The sequence below is a fragment of the Centrocercus urophasianus genome, unplaced genomic scaffold (genome assembly GCF_019232065.1).
Source record: "Centrocercus urophasianus isolate 14NV4802_14NV808 unplaced genomic scaffold, USGS_Curo_1.0 seq_14, whole genome shotgun sequence".
Lineage (NCBI taxonomy): Eukaryota > Metazoa > Chordata > Aves > Galliformes > Phasianidae > Centrocercus > Centrocercus urophasianus.
The window spans coordinates 19,416,453-19,435,775 of record NW_024884586.1 but is presented as its reverse complement, the minus strand read 5'-3'; the positions used below and the strand labels follow the sequence as shown (position 1 = coordinate 19,435,775).

The 19,323-nt window shown below is 47.8% G+C and overlaps 2 protein-coding genes across 2 annotated transcripts; both read left to right on the top strand.

The window, feature by feature from the left end:
* Positions 1-3,015: 3,015 nt before the first annotated feature.
* Positions 3,016-6,139, top strand: LOC122157996 (acyl-coenzyme A thioesterase 5-like). Its single transcript, XM_042814288.1, has 3 exons — positions 3,016-3,598; positions 4,911-5,113; positions 5,558-6,139. The coding sequence occupies exons 1-3, from the start codon at positions 3,016-3,018 to the stop codon at positions 6,137-6,139; spliced, it is 1,368 nt and encodes a 455-aa protein (XP_042670222.1).
* A 7,185-nt stretch (positions 6,140-13,324) lies between these two features.
* Positions 13,325-19,058, top strand: LOC122158247 (acyl-coenzyme A thioesterase 1-like). The gene is made up of 3 exons (XM_042814778.1): positions 13,325-13,928; positions 16,104-16,306; positions 17,587-19,058. The coding sequence occupies exons 1-3, from the start codon at positions 13,340-13,342 to the stop codon at positions 18,190-18,192; spliced, it is 1,398 nt and encodes a 465-aa protein (XP_042670712.1). The 5' UTR covers positions 13,325-13,339; the 3' UTR covers positions 18,193-19,058.
* Positions 19,059-19,323: the final 265 nt, after the last annotated feature.

The following is a 19,323-nucleotide window of genomic DNA, read 5'->3' as shown; positions in this document are numbered from 1 at the left end:
TACCATGCAGAAGTTCTTAGGTACATTTGTGCAGAACTTCCTATGCTTTGGTTTGTGGCGGTTTCCCCTTGTCCTATCGCCACACACTGCTGAAAAGAGATTGGCCTCATCCCTTTGCCTCCCACACCTTAGATATTTATAGACATGTTATAGAGGACTTCAGGCCTAGTGACAAACTGAATTGTCTTGCAACAGTGAAGTGGCCATGCTTTTTAACACTTCCCTGAGCTGTTCTATTAATTTCTTTTGCAAGACACATGCCCCCGAGTGCAGGCTATCTGATGTACTCTTACATTTGAGTCCTTCCACATGAGCTAGGAAATGGTTGCATATGACCTGACTATTATAGTTGTTTCTCATATTTCTCTAGTAAATCCCTGCTCACAGATATGCCACTACAATACCAGTAACATCCAAAGGAGGAGGATTGCAGCTGTGCCTTCCTCTGAGTCTGTTGCTCCAAGGATGAAAACTAGTAAGCCTGAAGGCAGATTGCTATCAAGAACCTTGTGCCTTGTATTTGGACTTGCCATTTGGAAACAGTGCTTGTGGCAGTTGACCTAACAGGATTTGCAAGTACGGCCTGTTTGGCAGCGAGACACCAGGCCTCAGCAGAGCTGCCAGCCTTTGGAGATGCTCCCACAGTGCCAAAGGACCAGCTGTCATGAGATTGCCCTGCTGCAGTCACTGGCAGAGCTGCAGCTATGGCTCCAAGCAGCCTCAATGTCTATCAGCACGCGGGTGTCCCTCACTTGCAGTAACTCTGCCTGCATGTAGGATGGTATGGACAAGGACCATCTCAGTGGGGACCACAGATCTTCCCACCACGGAGCACTAGGATTCACCAAGCAGCCAGGACTTCCCTGTCTCATCAGGCAGTAGGGTAGACTGTCACCCCTGCTGCTTGATGCAAGCCCTCTGAAAACACTGCTCTGAGGGATTTGGGGAAGTATTTAATCAGGCCAAATTATGGCTAATAGCAGGGAAAGCTCAGCATGCCATAAGGCAAGGCAAGGCTTGCTTGGACTGTATGCCTGGGATATAGCCAACAGATGCCTGCTATATGTGCCTGTTCCTCCAGAAGCACTAGTGTCTGAGGTGCTGGAGTGCAGCAATACAGAGCAGGGATGTGTACTGAGGTACATGAAGCAAACACAGCAGAAGACCTGGTGGGTACCAACATCCCTATACATTCTGTGCAACTCCTCAGCATATCTCAGTATCCTCACCAGTTACCTTCAAGTGCAGTCCAGCTAAAAAGCTGTGCTGGCATTTGGCTCAGGTTGTATTCAATCCAGCATTAGTTGACTGAGTCTTAAAGGCAGCCTTTGAAGTACTGAGGAAACCGCTCTTCTCAACAAGCTCTAAAGGTACAAGTCCATTTGCTCTCCTCCTCTCTGCACAGGAAAGTTATTTCACTAAAAGGAATTATTTTATTAAACAAATAAACACAAATCTTGTAACCTCAAAGAAAGAAAATCCCCTGTGCTGAATCTTCTTTCTCACCACTGTACCAAGTGGCAAGGGGTCAATTTTGAAACAGATGACCTTCTGAGGATGGGAACGAGGCCACTGGAAGTTCAGTCAGGACCAGGAAGATGCTTGCAAGAGATTTAGCTTTGTTCTACCCTGAGCATGCCTAGGTCTGAAGGACCTAAGCTAACAGATGCCCTTTCATTTATGGAATTAGTGTTGTTCACTCCTGTACCAATTTAAACCCAATAACTTCACATACAGCTGCCACTAGAATTGCATTTACATTACCTGTGATTTCCCTGATCTTTCTCAATCAGGCATTGAGAAAAGGAATAGTATTTGAATTGATCTTAACTGCATAGACCATATGCAATATGCTGTTATCTCCCTGGTGGTTTGTGAACTTCAGATAAATGTCTGTACTTTCCAATGAACTATGGTCTCCTCGTCTATATACCATCTTCAGATCTTTGGTGCAGAGATTTCACCACGTACAGAGTGAATGCCCCATCTCAAATGGGAACATCTCCAACTGCTAAATTGCAGAAGGATACAATGTGGGATGTTAGAAGAAATGTGCCGGTGTCCTTAGTTAAGAGCTTTCAGGCTGCTGGGAATAAGATCTTCCCTCTGGAAAAGCTGTGTCCTCTGTACCATGGGTTCACCTGCCCTCTGGAAGGACATGCTCTGCCTGGTAATTTCTATTTCTGGCGCCACTGTGCTCTGACCATCCAAGAAACTCTGCTGCTTACTATAATCTCCTCCCAAAATATTTCTATCTTCAGCTTGGTGTTTGGATTGAAAAATCTTTCTTATGCAAGAGATCAGAACTGGCAAAAGAGAATTAGAAATGAAACTCCCTTCCCTACCCAGCGTATTTTGTAATTGATTCTCTTGACAGACCCAGCCAACGCCCTCACGCTAACAATGCTCTCTCATAAAAGTTGCCATCATCTAGTGAGAGGTGCAAGACTGTTCCACGCCTACAGTTGGCTGAAGACAACCATGCTATGTTAGGATTGTTTCTTAGGGGTGGGCTTGCCCTGGGCAGCAGTTCATGAGGGAGCAGGCAGAAGCAAGCTGCCATAATGCTCCCAGTGTGTGGTGTCCATTGTCTGCAGGTCTGCAGGCAGCAAAACAGAAACCTGTCTTGTAGGGAGCCTACTGCTTGTTTGGGAGATGGCAGGGAGAGCCTGTGGGAGAAACTGGGTCCAGTCCTGCAAGGAGCAATTATCAGCAGCCCTGGTTTGAGGATCACCGCCACAGCATATTTGCACACTGTAAATCAACTGCCAGTGCTGGGCAGAGCTAAAAGCCTTTGGAAATGCTCCTATGATGTCAGAGCACCGAGCATGCCTTACCACAGACAGCAACAGGGCTGCAGTCACAGCTCCAGGCAGCCTTGAAAACCTCGCAGCCAGAATGGGCCCACGCAGTCCCTGCCCAGGATTCTCCTCCCTGTGTGTGGGAAGCGGCACTTGTACAAAAAGCTCCAGCCCACATGCAAACAGTGTGAAGCGACCTGGGGCCACAGGGCAGATGACTGCCCTCACGGCGTGCCGACAGGTCTCCCGCTGCTGGCAGAGCTGGCTCTCCTGGCCCAGGTTCTCTCCGCAGCCCCTGCAGATCCCTGGGGTGCCCACATCTCGCAGCCTCGCTTCCACAGCAACCGCCATCCGCTTCTCACCAGCCACCCGCAGCCTCTTCGATGAGCCGCTGGGCATCGCCGTGCAGGGCCTCAGCCCGCGGCAGCAGGTCACCCTGCGGGCGTCCCTGCGGGACGAGGCGGGCGAGCTGTTCGAAGCCCACGCCCGGTACCAGGCGGCGGAGGACGGCGAGCTGGACCTGGCCCGCTGCCCCGCGCTGCCGGGAGGCAGCTTCAGCGGCCTGGAGCCCATGGGGCTGCTGTGGGCGCTGCAGCCCCGCAGGGCCTTCTGGCGGCTGGTGAAGAAGGACGTGCAGACCCCTTTCCTCCTGCGGCTGGAGGTGCTGGACGGCCACGGGGATGACCCCGGGCGGCTCCTGGCCCAGGCCCAGCACGAGCGGGCGTTCCTGCGCGACGGGGTGCGCAGGGTGCCGGTGCGAGACGGGAGGATCAGGGCAACGCTCTTCCTGCCCCCCGGTGAGTCCCGGCTGTAGCCGTCCTTTTTTTTCAAAAGTATTGTGTTTGTCAGGGCAAGCTATCTCATGACCTACATAAAGAGGAGCCCATGAAAGCTCCATCCCTCTTTTCCTCTCTACCGTCCCACTGACCCATTTGACTATCATTTACATTCACCCAGGAACTTGAATGCTAGAACAAGGTTACAGAAACAGGCAAAGAAATTATTCTTTCCAAAAGCCAGGTGGTATAAATGTGGAGGAACACACAGCAAGCAATGAGTGCACCAGTAGGCGTCTGGAGCCGAGAGGCTGAGATAAAGAGCTGTGCAGAGAGTCTATATGCCAGTCCTGCCTTGTTGCCCAGAGCTGGCTCCACATAAAAACCCTGGGAGTCCTCCTCCTGGAGGGGACTCCAGAACTTTCATGGAGAAGAAATCTTTCCAGCAGAAAAAGACAAACATTGAATAGCTTTAGTAAAGGATTTCCTTTTGGAGGTGTATGACTTGCTCAAGACACCACCAGGTTTCAGTATGTGCTGGGCTGCTAAACAGAGACCTCCTTGCCAGAGTCCAGGGTGTGCTGACTTCTCACCCTCAGCATCCCCCTTGGAGGTGAGGCCAGGGCTCCTCCCCCTGCCTGCTGACCAGGAGATGAAGAAAGCTGCTTGCATACATTTTGTTTCCAAACTTTCCTGCTTCCCTTCACTCATGCTGCTTTATGGAAAGCTGGCTTGTTTTCTCAGTGTCCCCAGGCCTGCTCCTTCAAACAGTGTGTGCTTTAAAATTATAAACCTTTGCCAGTCCCTGTTTCTTTGAAATGTTTCCTAGGCATAGAATAGAAGGATTTTATTTTCATCCTGCAGCCATTAGGAGTTGGATACCACTTAGCAAACAAAGTCTAAAAGTGGAGAGTCCAAATGGCTTTTGCTACAATGCTGTCCCGCCTCCGTTGAGTATCCCTACAGACCTTTTCTGTATTAGGACCTTTTCTGTGCATGTTCAGGGTAAGCCAACAGTGTTGTGCTACACTCAGCTGAGCCTTGGGTCATAGGCAACTGCATCCTGCTCTTTGCAGTACACGGCCACTGCTTTGAATGCTCACAATCTATGTAAAGCCAGTAAATGTTCTGTCATCTGCATGCAAACAGCAGAGGAAGAGCAATGGGAGAGGTCTTTTTAGCAGCCAACGCTGAATTGCTGAGTGACTTGTCGTGTCCTTTCCACCCAAAACAGTCTTCTGCAGTTCCTGTTGTGCATCTGATTTTATGTGTTCTAAATCAGAGAAACATTTAAAGGACTAATTTCATGTGATACTGCTCTTGTCTGCTGCAGGACAAGCCCCCTTTCCAGGAGTCATCAACATAGATGGAGTTGGAGGAGGCCTTTGTGAGCATAGAGCCAGCTTGCTGGCCAATCACGGCTTTGCCACACTGGCCCTGGCTTATTACCAATATGAGGATCTGATCCAGAAGCCCACCAAACTCCATCTGGAATATTTTGAAGAGGCAGTGAACTTCATGCTGCAGCACACACAGGTAGTAGCATGCTCCCTGCCCTCTGGCATCCAGAGGATGCTTCTTCTCTGGGGTGCCTATCCCCTCGCCAGAGATATCACTGGGGGAAGCTGCTGGATGCTTGTGCAACCCCATGGCTGGCATCTGCAGGGTGTCTGAGCTCTGGAAAGGAGGAAGGACTAAACAGATATGCACTGGAAGGGTGGTGGAAAGAGATAAAGCACACTCAAAAGAGACAGCTGAGACATTACGAAGTAGAAAGGCTCAAGCAGGAGAGCCTTCATGAATCACCACCCTTCTTCCTTCTCCTTCAGGGCAGGTGTTTAGCACTTGTCCAGCAGAAAAACTAATCATCCTCCTCTGTACTGTTATGTAAACTCTTGACATTACACAACATCCCCTTCCAGTAATTAGCTGTTGTGTTTTTCAGCTCAATACTGATGGGGCTTTCCTCCTATCCACCAGGTAAAGGGACCAGGGATTGGCCTGCTCGGTTACTCCAAAGGAGGTGATCTGTCTCTCGCCATGGCTGCCTTCCTGAAGAATATCACAGCAGTAGCTTCCATTAATGGCCCTGTGGCCATTACAGTTTTTCCTCTCTGCTACAAAGATAAAACTATTCCCGCTTTGATGTGTGATGAAAACCTTGTGAAGGTTTATGATAAGAATATCCTTGATTATTCTGATATTGCTGATGACCCCTTTAAAGCCCCTGGCAACCAAAGCCTGATCCCAATAGAGAATGCTGAGGCACATTTACTATTAATTGCTGGACAAGATGATCATATTATCAACAGTAAGTATTATGTCACTGAAGCTTGCAAATATTTGCAGGCTCGAGGGAAGGAAAATGTTCAGACACTCATTTATCCCGGAGCAGGGCACTGCATTGACCCTCCCTTTTCCCCTTTTTATCCAATAGGAAACCACCCAGTTTTTCACAAACGAGCTGTCCTGGGTGGAGAGCTCACAGCTTACTCTAAGGCACAGGTTCATGCTTGGCTACAGATACAGGCTTTTTTCCACAAACATTTAAATGACAAGTGATGCATGTACAAGAAATGCACAACTCTGAACAAACACCTGATGAATTATTTTAAAATTATCAGGTCAACTCCCTTTCCCAGCTGTACCAATACAGCTACAGTGCCTTTGGTGACTTTGCACAACCATAACTCAGAAAAGAATTGGTTTTCATTTTCTGTTTTACATTTTTGGTCAAGTGTCAAGAAAAGGAAGGGAGAATAGGAAAAATATTCAGTTATTTTTCTCATTTGTTTTCTATTTTTATATTTGCTTTTCACATTACTGTGGCCTCCACGTGCATATGCTATTCACATCTCATACTTCAAAGCAAAACCTTTCAAACAATAATTTTGGTGCATGGACTTCACTACTGTTATGGTAAAAATCATAAATGAAAATGCTTCTGAACTCCAAGACACTGGAAGTGTGCAATAATGGATGTTACAGCAAGAATGTCATGGTCTGTCTGGTTAGCCCTCTGGAAGGGTTGTTTGTCTTCTGTTTCCATTTCCCCTTCAGAAGAAAGTGTTTTGCTTCATGTATACTTCCAACTCTAACACGTCATGCAAAAACCCAAATTTACAGTCATTGTGATCTTCTCCCATAAAATGTGGAAACTTTTCAGCTTTGTTATTAGAGCTGGTTGAGGTCAGACTAATGAGGGAACAGAGCTAGAGCAGCTCATACAGGAACCAAAGGCGTGAAGGGATCTTTCCGCTGAGTCATGAGACTCAGAGTGGACCCCCTTGCTTACTATACTCCTTTTGATGGCCTAGGTGTAGCTAGATCCACTCTTAGTCTTGGTCAGTGGTTCACATCTTAACAGAGTTTCTCTCATCCACGCATTGACAACTAACCAGACAGTCACAAATAATTGCAGACAAATTAAAATTAATTCTCCAAACAATTAAGACTTTACATTTACCTCAATAAATAACATCTTCCTACCAAATTTGTCAGTTTACATTTACTTTATCGGGTTTTCAGGTTCTGGACTGACCTGTATTTAAAGTCAAAGTGGTAATGTCAGAGTACAGCAAAGAGCCTGCAAACAATCCTCACCGATAATCCCAATAGGGAGTGCTTTTTCAAGTGCTTTTTTTAGGGTGGCACCTGGAATCCTGAGGCTGTAATTCCTTCAAGCTGTAGCACCAAATGGGCCATCTGAGTCATGGCACCGTGACTGCCAGAGAATATGGAGACCCCAAGTGTGTAGTAGCCCAAGTACAACTTAACATGGATCAGAAGAAGCCTTATTGACTACAGTCACAGTTAGAAAACATTGGGGCAGCATCAGCCCCTCTGCTCCCCTCTTCTGTCAGATGTCTGTAGAGACCTCTCTTAAGTACTGTTTCAAATAAAGGAAAGAGGTAAGGAAAATCCTTCTAATGTTAGCAAAGCCAGTTGTATATTCTTGGGAAAAACAAATTCTAGACAACTATGAATATGTCTGAAAGGCCAAATCCCTCCACGCCTAGGAGGGATGCAGTCCTTAAGGAGCTTGTTAGCAGCCACAGCTGACAAAACAGAGAGGGCTCTCTGATAGCCCTGTAGGAGAGGCGCAGCAGCATTAGCTGAGCTCACAAGTGGAGGTAGCAGTGGGCATTGGAAATGATCACACACTGCTAGCTTTTGCTTGGATAAAATTCTCAGCCATTCCTTTCAAATCTTCCATATTTTACCACTGCACTCAACTGCTCTAGCTCCGTTGCCAAATTAGTCTGACCTCAATTAGAACGGCCAGATCAAGCAGAGTGTGACTTGGAGCAGACCCCTACTGTGGGTGACTCCTTTCTTGGCTCATACCCACTGTACAAGCCATATCAGTGTGGATAAAATGAGAGCAGACACTCAAGTCTCAGGTGAGAGATGAAATGCATTGGTCTTGGTGGGACTGAAATGCAGGCTGAGACCCTGGGAGGGCTGTCATCTCAATCAGTGTGATTAAAATTTGGGCTGAGATTTGAACAGCAAATCAACATCTTTATATAAAAATAAATCCTACAAGTAAATAGAAGGTACCTTTAAAATCACAGGCTGACAAAAGTCATTCTGGTGAGGCTGGGATACCCTGAAATTCGACCCTGTGGCATGTGTGTGTGTGAGACTCAGTACAGGTGGGCACTGGATTGTCCAAAGTGAGGGAGGTTGCCCTTAATGGTGGCCCAGCCCGATTTATATACAAAGATTACTCTACTAAAATTGGCAAGGTTGTTGGTCTTTTTGTTTGCTTTGTTTTCATAATGAAACAGCTACACCTGGGATGATGTCCCTCAAAAGTTTCCCTTTGAGACTTTCAAATTTGATAAAATACGGGAGGAAAAAAAAAAAACAGGAAAAAAAAATGAAAGCAAGATAGCACACACTCAGCGTGATGCTTTTTTTAGTTGATAAGGTGATGCAGCCGAACAGTGCACTGAATCACAGAACTCAGAGCCTAGAAGACTCCCAGGAAAAGCTAAGACAATAAAAATTTAAAATCAGAATTTCTTGATTAACAAACAAAATCATCTCAACATCGATATATTTCTGGCACACATACTGCTGCTCCTGTACAGCTAGATATTGTGGATGGCCTTATCATCCACTTATTATGTTGTGGATGACCTTTAATACCCTAAATCTTTAGGTTATTTTTCTCATTTAGCCCTCCTCATCTTCCAGATAACCTGGATGAGCAGGGGAGGAAATCGAGTCCACTACTAGCTCTATCAACAAACCCTATTTGAATTTCCCTGTTGCAGAGGAAATTGTAACTTATCTCCTTGGTACCGGGACTTCTTGCTCCACTTCACATGCCTCTGACTTTCTGCACATTGCCTTGTCTTCTGAAGGTATGGGTACTGCAGGATAATCCATCCCACCTCCTGTAACAACTTCCCTATGTGCTTCACACGGTCCTATTTCTGATTATTCTGTTTTTCTTTTAAGCCCTACTGCTCCACTTCACTTGTCAAGCAAAGATTTCTCATTTAAACTAGGATGTGCCATTATTATTACCCCGACTGAATGTTTACTGATGTTTCACCAGTGCATCAGGAAGAATTCATCTCTCTATGCATAGACACCTATCTCTCCAGACCCCTCTTTTCTTCAGGACATCTTAGTGCAAGTGTCTTCCCAGATTTGTCTTCTCACACTAACGAAGCAGGTCGCATGCTAAGTTATGAACCTCATACTCAAATAGGGAAATGCCTCTCCTGTGTGTTCCTCATCACCCTATCTCAAAGAAAGCTGAGGAAGGTATCTGACTGGTAACTGATTCCCTATTGCAGCCCCTATGGATGGTGAATCTTGTGACCATCTTTTACTAAACAGCTCCTTTATCCCATGTCCTGATCTCCAGAATGTACCCTTGCTCAATCCAGATCTTATCCTTTCTGTAGATGGCTCTTGCCTTTGTGACTCAAGTGGAAAACTTGCTTCCAGCTATGCTGTCTGTGATGCATGATATATTGCAGTATATTTCCTCTGTTCCTTCTGTACAAACTGCTAAACTTGTTCTTATCTGTGCCTGTGTTATGGCACATAGCCAATCTGCAGCTATGTTCACCAACTCCTGCCTTGTGTTTGGTGTTGCGTATCATTTTGGTCAGCTCTGAAAACAACATGCTTTTCTTATGTCAGCAGGTTCCCATGTGAAGGACAGATGTTATGTATGTGGATGCCCTTTTACAAGCCTTTCTACTGTCTTCTTTAGCTATTGTTTTAAATGTCAGTCTGCCATAACTCTATTCCACCCATTCCATTTGGCTGGAATAGAATTAATTTTCTTTATAGTAGCTGGTACCACATTGTGTGTGCATCATGGTTTTGTGATTTTTTGTTATCAGTATTCCACATCATAACATCATGTAGAGCACCGGGAGTTGGGAGGGAAGATTTAGGTTGGATGTCAGGGGGAAGTTCTTTACAGAGAGAGTGGTGAGGTGCTGGAACAGGCTGCCCAGAGAGGTTGTGGATGCCCCGTGCCTGGAGGTGTTCGAGGCCAGACTGGATGGGGCCCTGGGCTGCCTGGTCTAGTATTAAATGTAGAGGTTGGTGGTCCTGCCTGTGGCACAGGGGTTGGAGATTCATGATCCTTGAGGTCCCTTCCAACCCTGACTGTTCTGTGATACTGTGAGTTAAAGTGTTAACGCTCAAGTTCCGGGCACCTGTCTGGAAGAGAAGAAGAGCTACATACCCCAGGGGGCTTTGCAGTCATAGAAGAGATCTAACCCCTGGCAAGATCACCTGATGTGCTCTTCATCTCCCCACTGCTCAACCGGACTGCACATCTCACCTGAGCGTTATGGTGAGGCCTATCCACCTTTCGGACACTTGCTCTCATTATATTTGATTTATTGGCTTCAATTCCAATTATATTGTATTATAGTGTATTATCTTGCATTCCGATACTATACTTAGTAAATTAGTTTGTTTCTCCTCAGATCGTTGCCACTCTTTTAATTATTTTGGGCTTCCCCGTTTCCCTTTTCTGGAGGCACAGATTTTGTGAAATCCCTCTGCCACGCTAGTCACAGAACTGGGTTGAACCAGCCCGTAAACCATTGACAGTGTGTGTTGGATTTAGGAGGAAAATAGTGTTGATAGCACACTTATGTTTTAATTGTTGCTGAGCACTGCTTCCTCTAAGTCAAAGATGTTTTGGCTTCTCAAGCTACCTTGCCAGCGTGGAGCATGGATGTGCACAGTTGTTCTTTTCTTTCCCTCTTTTTTTATTTTTCTTTTTTTTTCTTCCTTTTTTATTAAACTATCCTTCGTCCATGAGATTTCACAATTGTCTTTAAGCTGTGGGGGAGGGACGTAAGCAAATGGCTGCGCTGTGCTGAGCTGCCTGGCAGATTAAACCATATCAGCTTTTTCAAGAAAGGACCCAAAATAAGGACTTCCTGTTGCACAAGTTGCATCAGAACCAGAGACACTGTCTACTCCTTGAGGCAGCTGAATAATGTGATGATTATTTGATAGGTATAAACCAGACTCCAGCACTATGTAACTCTGACACTGCCACAGTCAGGATGTACCTTTTTCAAACATTTTTGTCAGCTTTCTATGATTCCATAGTTCTTTGGAGATGAATTCTAAAACCATCAAAGGTGGCAACTGTGACAGGTAGCTACATCCCATACACCTATATCCTCCCATACACTTTGCTACCTGTAACCATCCTGCATCACTGCAGATTTCTGGGTAGTATTTTTAAATAGTTATTTAACTTTAGACAAAACCAAAAACATATGCAAGAGACAATGTAATAGGATTGGTCTGCTGTGGTTTAACCCAGCAGGCAGCTAAGCAACACACAGCTGGTTACTCACTCTCTCCATGCACAACAGGATGGGGAGAGAACTTGTGGGTTGATAGTAAATAGTAATAGCTTCACAGTAAAGAAAGAAAAATGGAAAATAAGAAACAATGACATGAAAAATACCACAAAAGATGGGACACACAATGCAATTGCTTATCACCCACCAACAGATGCCCAGCTAGTCCCGAGCAGTGGCAGCTAACTCACCCAGTTTTATTGTTGAGCACAATGCCATACAGTACGGGACATCCCTCTGCCCAATTTCAGTGTCCCAGCTGTGACCCCTCCCAGCTCCTTGTGCTCCCCCAGCCTCCTTGCTGGCAGGGCAGTGTGAGAAGCTGAAACACTGCTGGCTCTTTGTAAGCACTACCCTCTAACAACAAAACCATCAGTGTGTTATCAACATTATGTTCCTCCTAAATCCAGAGCAAAGCATCAGTGGAAATGACGATGCAGGCCCATGCTACTTCTTATGAAGATGTCACACAAGGAGATGACCTGGCTGATCATGATGACCTTGCCTGCAGGCTTCAAATTTTGTTGTTAATTATCTTTCTGATTCAGATTCACTTTCTCTTTCAGAACTTTCATTATTATAGAACAATGAACCTATAACTGTGAAGGAAGAGTCCTGGAGGATTCTTGGCTCTGCAGTGGTTGCCAGTTATACCCAATACTTTATGGTCGTGTCTCATTCCATTTTACCCTTCCTTGCTTATGTGTCATACCGCATGGCTCACATTAGCAAGGGAGAATTACCACTGCAGTACAGCAGAAATCCAAAATTTTTCTGTAAAGCACAGCAGTATTGCTGTCCATACTGTACCTGTCCATAACAGTTGCCTAGTCCATAACACAGGCCAGTGTACAAAACCAACACCTGCAGCACATCACAAACATCAGATACAAGTATATTTCGAACACAGCAGATACACGTCCTCCAGATGGCCAAACACTGTAATTCAGATAACAGTGCTTGTTGTCCTTTATGAGTAGTCAGGGTTGCAAACATACTGATGCCACTATTACAGCCAAGAAACTTTTAAGAGACTTGATACTTTGATTTGACATTTCTTTGATATAGATAGTAATCAAGGTGCTCGTTTCACAAGCCAAATTATTAAAAATATTTGCACAGTTTTAAACATTTAGCAACACCTATGTTATGCCTCAGCCCAGCAGTGCAGAAGGAAGAATCTCTGACCTGAGATGTGAATTGGCCAAGGTATGTTAAGAAACAGGACTGAAGCAGCCAGAAGCACTGCTGCTGACATATATGCAACACACAGTAAACAGGACGTACAGCCTGTCACCTCAGGAGATTCTTAAAGGATGGCCTATGTGCCTCCCTCATTCACCACCTGAAGAACGGCATGAACTTGGCCTGTGATTACCAGGCGTTTTAACACTGCAGATCCCTAAAAAGCGTGGGATATCTGTCTATCCTCAGGTGAAGGAAGCTCTCTTAGTGCCCTCCTTCGGACCGTGCCACGCTCTGCAGCTGGCAGAGCGGCTCTACACGAGGCGGCCAACAAGTACCTCGGGTTCGAGGGGAGGGGAGGAACACACGCACCCTGGCAGGATCCCATCCCAACCGCCCCTTCCAACAGCTCGGCAGGGAGGTGGGGACAGGCAGTAGGACAGCGCGGCCCCTTGGAGCGGCCATCAACGGGAAGCGCCAGGAAGCGGGCACGTGAGCCCTACACTTTGCACCAAGCGTTTGAGAGGCTTTAAAGCCACAAGGGGCGGAGCGCGGCAGCATAATTATAAGTATTTAATATTACAGTATTCGTATTAAGCACCCAGCGTTCCTCACCGGCAGCCCCGAATCTCCGTGACGACCTCCTCTCGGCGCGGACCCACCCACCGCTCGGTGCGGCCCGCCCTCCGGATCCCGCCCACGGAGGCAAATGAGCGCCCTGACGGCGTGCCGAGCGGGCTCTCGCTGCTGGCAGAGCTGGCTCTCCCGGGTCGGCCCCGCTTCGCGGCACCGCAGCCCCCAGCGAGTAGCAGGGGCGTCCCTGGCCCGCCGCCTCTCCTCCATGGCCACCATCCGCTTCTCACCAGCCACCTGCAGCCTCTTCGATGAGCCGCTGGGCATCGCCGTGCAGGGCCTCAGCCCGCGGCAGCAGGTCACCCTGCGGGCGTCCCTGCGGGACGAGGCGGGCGAGCTGTTCGAAGCCCACGCCCGGTACCAGGCGGCGGAGGACGGCGAGCTGGACCTGGCCCGCTGCCCCGCGCTGCCGGGAGGCAGCTTCAGCGGCCTGGAGCCCATGGGGCTGCTGTGGGCGCTGCAGCCCCGCAGGGCCTTCTGGCGGCTGGTGAAGAAGGACGTGCAGACCCCTTTCCTCCTGCGGCTGGAGGTGCTGGACGGCCACGGGGATGACCCCGGGCGGCTCCTGGCCCAGGCCCAGCACGAGCGGGCGTTCCTGCGCGACGGGGTGCGCAGGGTGCCGGTGCGAGACGGGAGGATCAGGGCAACGCTCTTCCTGCCCCCCGGTGAGTACCGGCGCGGCCCCGTCCGCCCTCCGCGGTGCCGCCTCCTTTGGCAGTGTCTCCCCAGGAGGCCCCTGTGCGCGGTACCGGGGCAGCGCAGAATTAGGACTCGCCAGCCAGCGCAACCCGATCGGCGCAGTCAGCTTTCACCTGCTTGCCACGCTCCTCCTTGTGTACCTTAGCTACAGGGTTCCTCTGCAAAAGTCCTAAGTCCTGACTGTGTTGGTTCCTTTCCTGGCCTTTCTCCAGATCCTCAACTCAGTCATTTCAGAGTTGCTGCAGCCCAAGCTTGTTTTTGCTGATGAATTTGCCCTGTTTCTCTCCATTTGTGAGTAGAAAGTCAAGCAGACCATTGCACACATTTGTGATTATGGCGTTTTTGTCATAGTTCTGATTCACAGAATCACAGAATCGCAGAATGGCCAGGGTTAGAAGGGAACTCAAGGATCATGAATCTCCAACCCCCCTGCCACAGGCAGGGCCACCAACCTCCCCATTTAATACTAGACCAGGCTGCCCAAGGACCCATCCAATCTGGCCTTTAAACCATCCAGTCTGTATGGATGCCTGGGATTCCTCCAGCCCAAGTGCAAAACTCTGCACTTTGCCGTGTTGAACCTCATTAGGTTCACCCGGGCCCACTTTTCCAGCCTGTCAAGGTCCCTGTGAATGGCATCCCTTCCTTCAACCGCAGCACTCAGCTTGGTGTTGTCAGCAAACTTGCTGAGGGTGCTCTCGATTCCATCATCGAAGTCATTGATAAAGATGTTAAAGAGCACCGGTCCCAAGACAGACCCCTGGGAGACACCACTCATTACCGGCCTCCACCTGGACATAGAGCCATTGATCACCACCCTCTGTCTGCGTCCTTTCAACCAGTTTCCTATCCATCTGGTGGTCCACCCATCAAATCCATGTCCCTCCAATTTGGAGATAAGGATGTGGTGGGGGACCATGTCAAAGGCCTTGCTCAAGTCCAGGTATATGACATTGGTCGCCTTCCCCTTGTCCACTGATGCCATCACTCCATCATAGAAGGCCACCAGATTGGTCAAGCCGTGCTGGCTGTCTCGGATCACACGCTCATTCCTCATGTGTTCATGCTTGTCATTCAGAATGATCTGTTCCATGATCTTCCCAGGCACAGAGGTAAGACTCACCAGCCTGTAGTCCCTAGGGTCCTCCTTACTCCTGATTGCCTTACAAATCCTGTGTTGTCTTCCCAGCAGTTGCCCAGGCTTATGCTAGTTCTCTGTAGGAAGCCTCTTCCCATTTCCCATCTTTATCTGGTGCTCATTTACAGCTGTCACCACCACCACCGCCACATTCACACCTTTAATTCTCCCTGTGACCCAGAGGCTCACCAGGCATGTCTCTGGTTTTGTGCTGGATTCCATGTGGTCAAGGAGCATCTCTATGTAGTATATGCCTTACTTTCCCCTCCCCTGCCTTTTTCCCTTGCCTGTCCCTTGTATCTTCTCCATTGTAACACTGCAATCATACATGTCCTAGCCAGCACCTTCTTTTGTACTCCCTGTGGCTGGTGGTGAGTTTCCAGTTGTTGCCCAAGTTCCGCACACTCATGTGTGGAAGCAGAGATGGAAGTCTTCCTTCTGTCCTCCTCCTTTAGTCTTCAGTTTCCTGCAGTTCCTCTCAGCCTCCCTCATGAGAGTGGCAAGGTTGGTTGCAAATATTTTCTTCCCTTAGTGCCAGAATAAACAATTTATAATGCATTTACACTGAAACTAAGAAGCTGGAACCATGGCAGATGGGATTTTTGGGTCAGTTTTTTGAGAAATGCAGTGGGGAAAAGCCTCCTGGGTATTTTTGGAGCAGAGTTTATTATGTTTGCAGTGAGTTTACATGATACAGACAGCTAGCTGTGACTATCATCCTTTCCCTGCCAGTCATATGTTTCCTTATGTTCAGTAGAACATTGGCTAGGCAACTGTTTTGCACCTTTGTTTAATGTTTAATCTTGAAGCAGTGCAGCCATTTACTGAAATGTAGTGCAGAATTTGAAATGCTTACTACCATTCTGTGCTTTTGTGTGTGTGTGTTTTTTGTTTTTGGTTGGTTGGTTGGTTGGTTTTTTGAAGGCACGTTCCCAGGCCTGTGAATTTGGGATATAAATGAGAAATGATGGGTCAAGCTGTCCCATTTTGTGGCCTCTTTCAGGAAATGGTCCCTTTCCAGGAGTTATTGACTTGTATGGCACTGGAGGAGGACTCCCCGAATACAGGGCATGCCTGCTGGCCAACTATGGCTTTGCTGTGCTGGCACTGGCTTTCTATGGTTATGAAGATCTCCCCAAAGAGATGAAGGAGATCAACCTGGAATATTTTGAAGAAGCTGTGAACTATATGTTACAACACAAGCAGGTTGGTATAGACACTGACACAGCCTAACTACAGGAAACTGTCATTAGTCAGCTCCTACCAGCCTGCAAGTGGGGCAAAGCTGTTGTATTTGGAATAGCATCTCTGTTCAGGTCAACTGAAAATAATTCCTTTCATATCCTTAACTCCCATTACAGTGGCTCTCTAGCAGATAATTCCAGTTCTTCCTTTTGTACTGGCCAGGTGACACAGTGACGTGGAGTCACATACTAGTTATTTCTGCTTTGTTCAACCCAGTGTCCTAACAAGGGAACCAGTTGCCTAGAGGCACATCAGGCTTCCAGTGGGGCTTTTAAGTTTACATTCCATGTAATGTGCTTGAGGACTAAATGGCTTTTTTAACCTTGGAGCACATGATATGCTTCTGTGATCTAAGGCTCAAGGAAGTCTATAAATACACATTTGTTGCTGTGTATTGTAGTTACAGTCACTCCAAATATTGATATGTAGTGCATGTGCTTGTTGGTAGCTGGCTGCAAATTCAGCTGAGTTCCTAAGCTGGCACCTCCTGGAAGAGAGCCCTGCTTAGCTCTGCATCTTTTTCCAAGTAGTTGCGCATGACAATAGCTAGAATTCCACAGGGCAATGTCTGACCTCTCTGGAGAGCTCAAAATAAATACCTTCCTAGAAAGATGAGTAAAGGCCTTTGTGGCCTTTCCGTTGCAATAACCCTAACTGCTTATGCCACTCCTATGCCCCAAATCTTGCACTTTTTTCTTTTTCTTCTCTCCCCTGAGAACAGTATTGTAGACTCTTGTTAACACCTTCACTGATGCCTCTCTCATGCCACATTTTTAACACTTGGCAAAATTTTAGCCATGTTTTCAAATTACCCCCTTTCTCTGCTTCAGACTCGGTGGGTATAGAGCTTCTCATGCTGGTGATAAAGTACAGAAGATACTAAATTCCAGCATTTTCTCAGAGCCTTTTTAGCCCTGAGGGTCTTTGAATGTAGGAGCTGTTGTGACATTGACACCTTGAATTTCAGCACCCTGTGAGATCATTTAGCTTTCCTATTATAGTTTGTCTGTGTAAAAGAAAATGAAGAGGCCTTGTAGTTTTGTTAGGATGCTGCTGCAGTCTCAGCAGGGCTTCTGGCCATAAGCCAAGCACAGAACAGTGCTGCAGGGTCCCTTGCACACAGGACCTTAGATGCTTATACCTGCAGTGCAGATCAGGACAGGCTGTGTTGACACGGCAGCACTTTCAAGAAATGGTTTGCATATTTCACTGATTATGATTTCTGTTTCTTTACCTTCCAGGTTAAAGGTCCCGGGATTGGGTTGCTCGGTTTCTCCAAGGGGGGTGACTTATGCATTTCAATGGCCTCCTTCCTGAAGGGCATCACGGCCACCGCTGTGATCAATGGCTCGGTGGCGAACGTGGGCGCAGTGGTCCGCTACAAGGACATCACCATCCCGCCCCTCGGTGCCAACAGAAAACGTATCAAGGTCAACAAGTCTGGGATCGGTGATATCATTGATGCACTTAACAATCCCTTAGAAGGGCCTGACCGCCAAAGCTTTATCCCTTTGGAGAAAGCTACGTGTCGCTTCTTGTTCGTTGTTGGCCAGGATGATCACAACTGGAAAAGCGAATTCTTTGCAATTGAGGGGAGCAAACGTTTGCAAGCTCATGGGAAGGAAAAGCCTGAGATAATCTGTTATCCTGGAGCAGGACATTATATTGAACCCCCTTTTTTCCCAATGTGTGCTGCCTCAATGCACCTGCTGGTTGGCATGCCTGTGATGTGGGGTGGGGAGCCCAAGGCGCACTGTGAGGCACAGATAGACTCCTGGCAGCAGATCCAGGCCTTCTTCCACAGACACCTTAATGGTGAGCCTTCCAGGACAGCCAATAAGTTGTGATGTGATTTGGGTTACTGTACAGAGGAAGATGCTAGTGTTTCACATTTTTTCACATTCAGTGTTTCACAGTTGTTTTGTTAATTGGCTCTGAATGAGAGCAAAGAACATCAGAGAATAAACAGTTGGTTTTTTTTCCCAAGCAGGTGGTGGCTGAGAGTTGCATCCTCTCCACACCTTCCTCTAACACCCAGTGATATCTTGGCCTCCCATTGTGTGTAGTACGGGAGGGATGTGGAAGCATGATGATGACAAGGCTGGGACTGTTTTGAATGCAAGTTTAAGTGGAAAGAAATCAGCTGAGAAGTGGGATGAAAATTTATTTACCTTGTAAGTCTTCCTTATAAGAAGTGTGTTGGATGCTGCTGTCCTTACTGGAGACAGTGCACTTCTTTTTTGTCTGAAATCAGCTGTTCCCTCTATCAACATCCAGTAATCTCATGTCACTAAGTTGTGTGTCTGCCTTAACTGTCCATTTTGAGATCTAGCATCTAGCACGTCTCCAGGGAGAGATGACAACAGCCCACAGCCCAAAAGTGCATTCTGGGTATACATATTAGAACTGGTAGGCTTCCCCTCTGGCTTTCTAGGAGGCGTGGGGAGCAGTGGGGTTCTGTTCTGGAGATGCTGAGCAGTTTTTGGCTCCCGAGCACGCACGTGAAAGAGAAAGCACTGAATGTTGTTAGAGAAGTGCTGGCGACTCTTCGCGGTTACCTGAAAAACCCTTCAGTGCCTTACAGCGGCAGGCTGAGCGCACGCAGCTAACTGGCTCTATCCAGCGTTCGACTTGCGCGTCATTTCCACGGGTTATTAATGCACCTTGCACTCTCCGCGCTTTTCTAATTCATTAAAGTGAAACGTTAACTCGAGCACAGCTTGGTTTGTGCACGCGGGACTGGAGGCGGCGGGAGGGCGGGGATCCGGCAGCCCCTCTGCCGCGCACCCACACCCCCGGCTCCCAGCGGGCGGGACGCTGCGCGGGGGCGGGCGGTGAGCGAGGCCGCCCCGAGCCGCCGGCGCCGCAGGAACGCCCGCCGGTCGGGAGGGCTCCGCTCTCGATTGAGGCTGCCTGGCGGGGGCGGCCGTTACCGCCGTCGGCGCCGTCCGCTCTGTGGCTCTCGTCCCCGCGCCGCC

Bases quoted from the DNA above. Each gene is read 5' to 3' on its own strand.
- LOC122157996 (XM_042814288.1), top strand. From the start codon at position 3,016: ATGACTGCCCTCACGGCGTGCCGACAGGTCTCCCGCTGCTGGCAGAGC. The intron at 3,599-4,910 runs GTGAGTCCCGGC...TGTCTGCTGCAG, and splicing joins AACGCTCTTCCTGCCCCCCG to GACAAGCCCCCTTTCCAGGA. The intron at 5,114-5,557 runs GTAGTAGCATGC...CCTATCCACCAG, and splicing joins TCATGCTGCAGCACACACAG to GTAAAGGGACCAGGGATTGG.
- LOC122158247 (XM_042814778.1), top strand. From the start codon at position 13,340: ATGAGCGCCCTGACGGCGTGCCGAGCGGGCTCTCGCTGCTGGCAGAGC. The intron at 13,929-16,103 runs GTGAGTACCGGC...GGCCTCTTTCAG, and splicing joins AACGCTCTTCCTGCCCCCCG to GAAATGGTCCCTTTCCAGGA. The intron at 16,307-17,586 runs GTTGGTATAGAC...TTTACCTTCCAG, and splicing joins ATATGTTACAACACAAGCAG to GTTAAAGGTCCCGGGATTGG.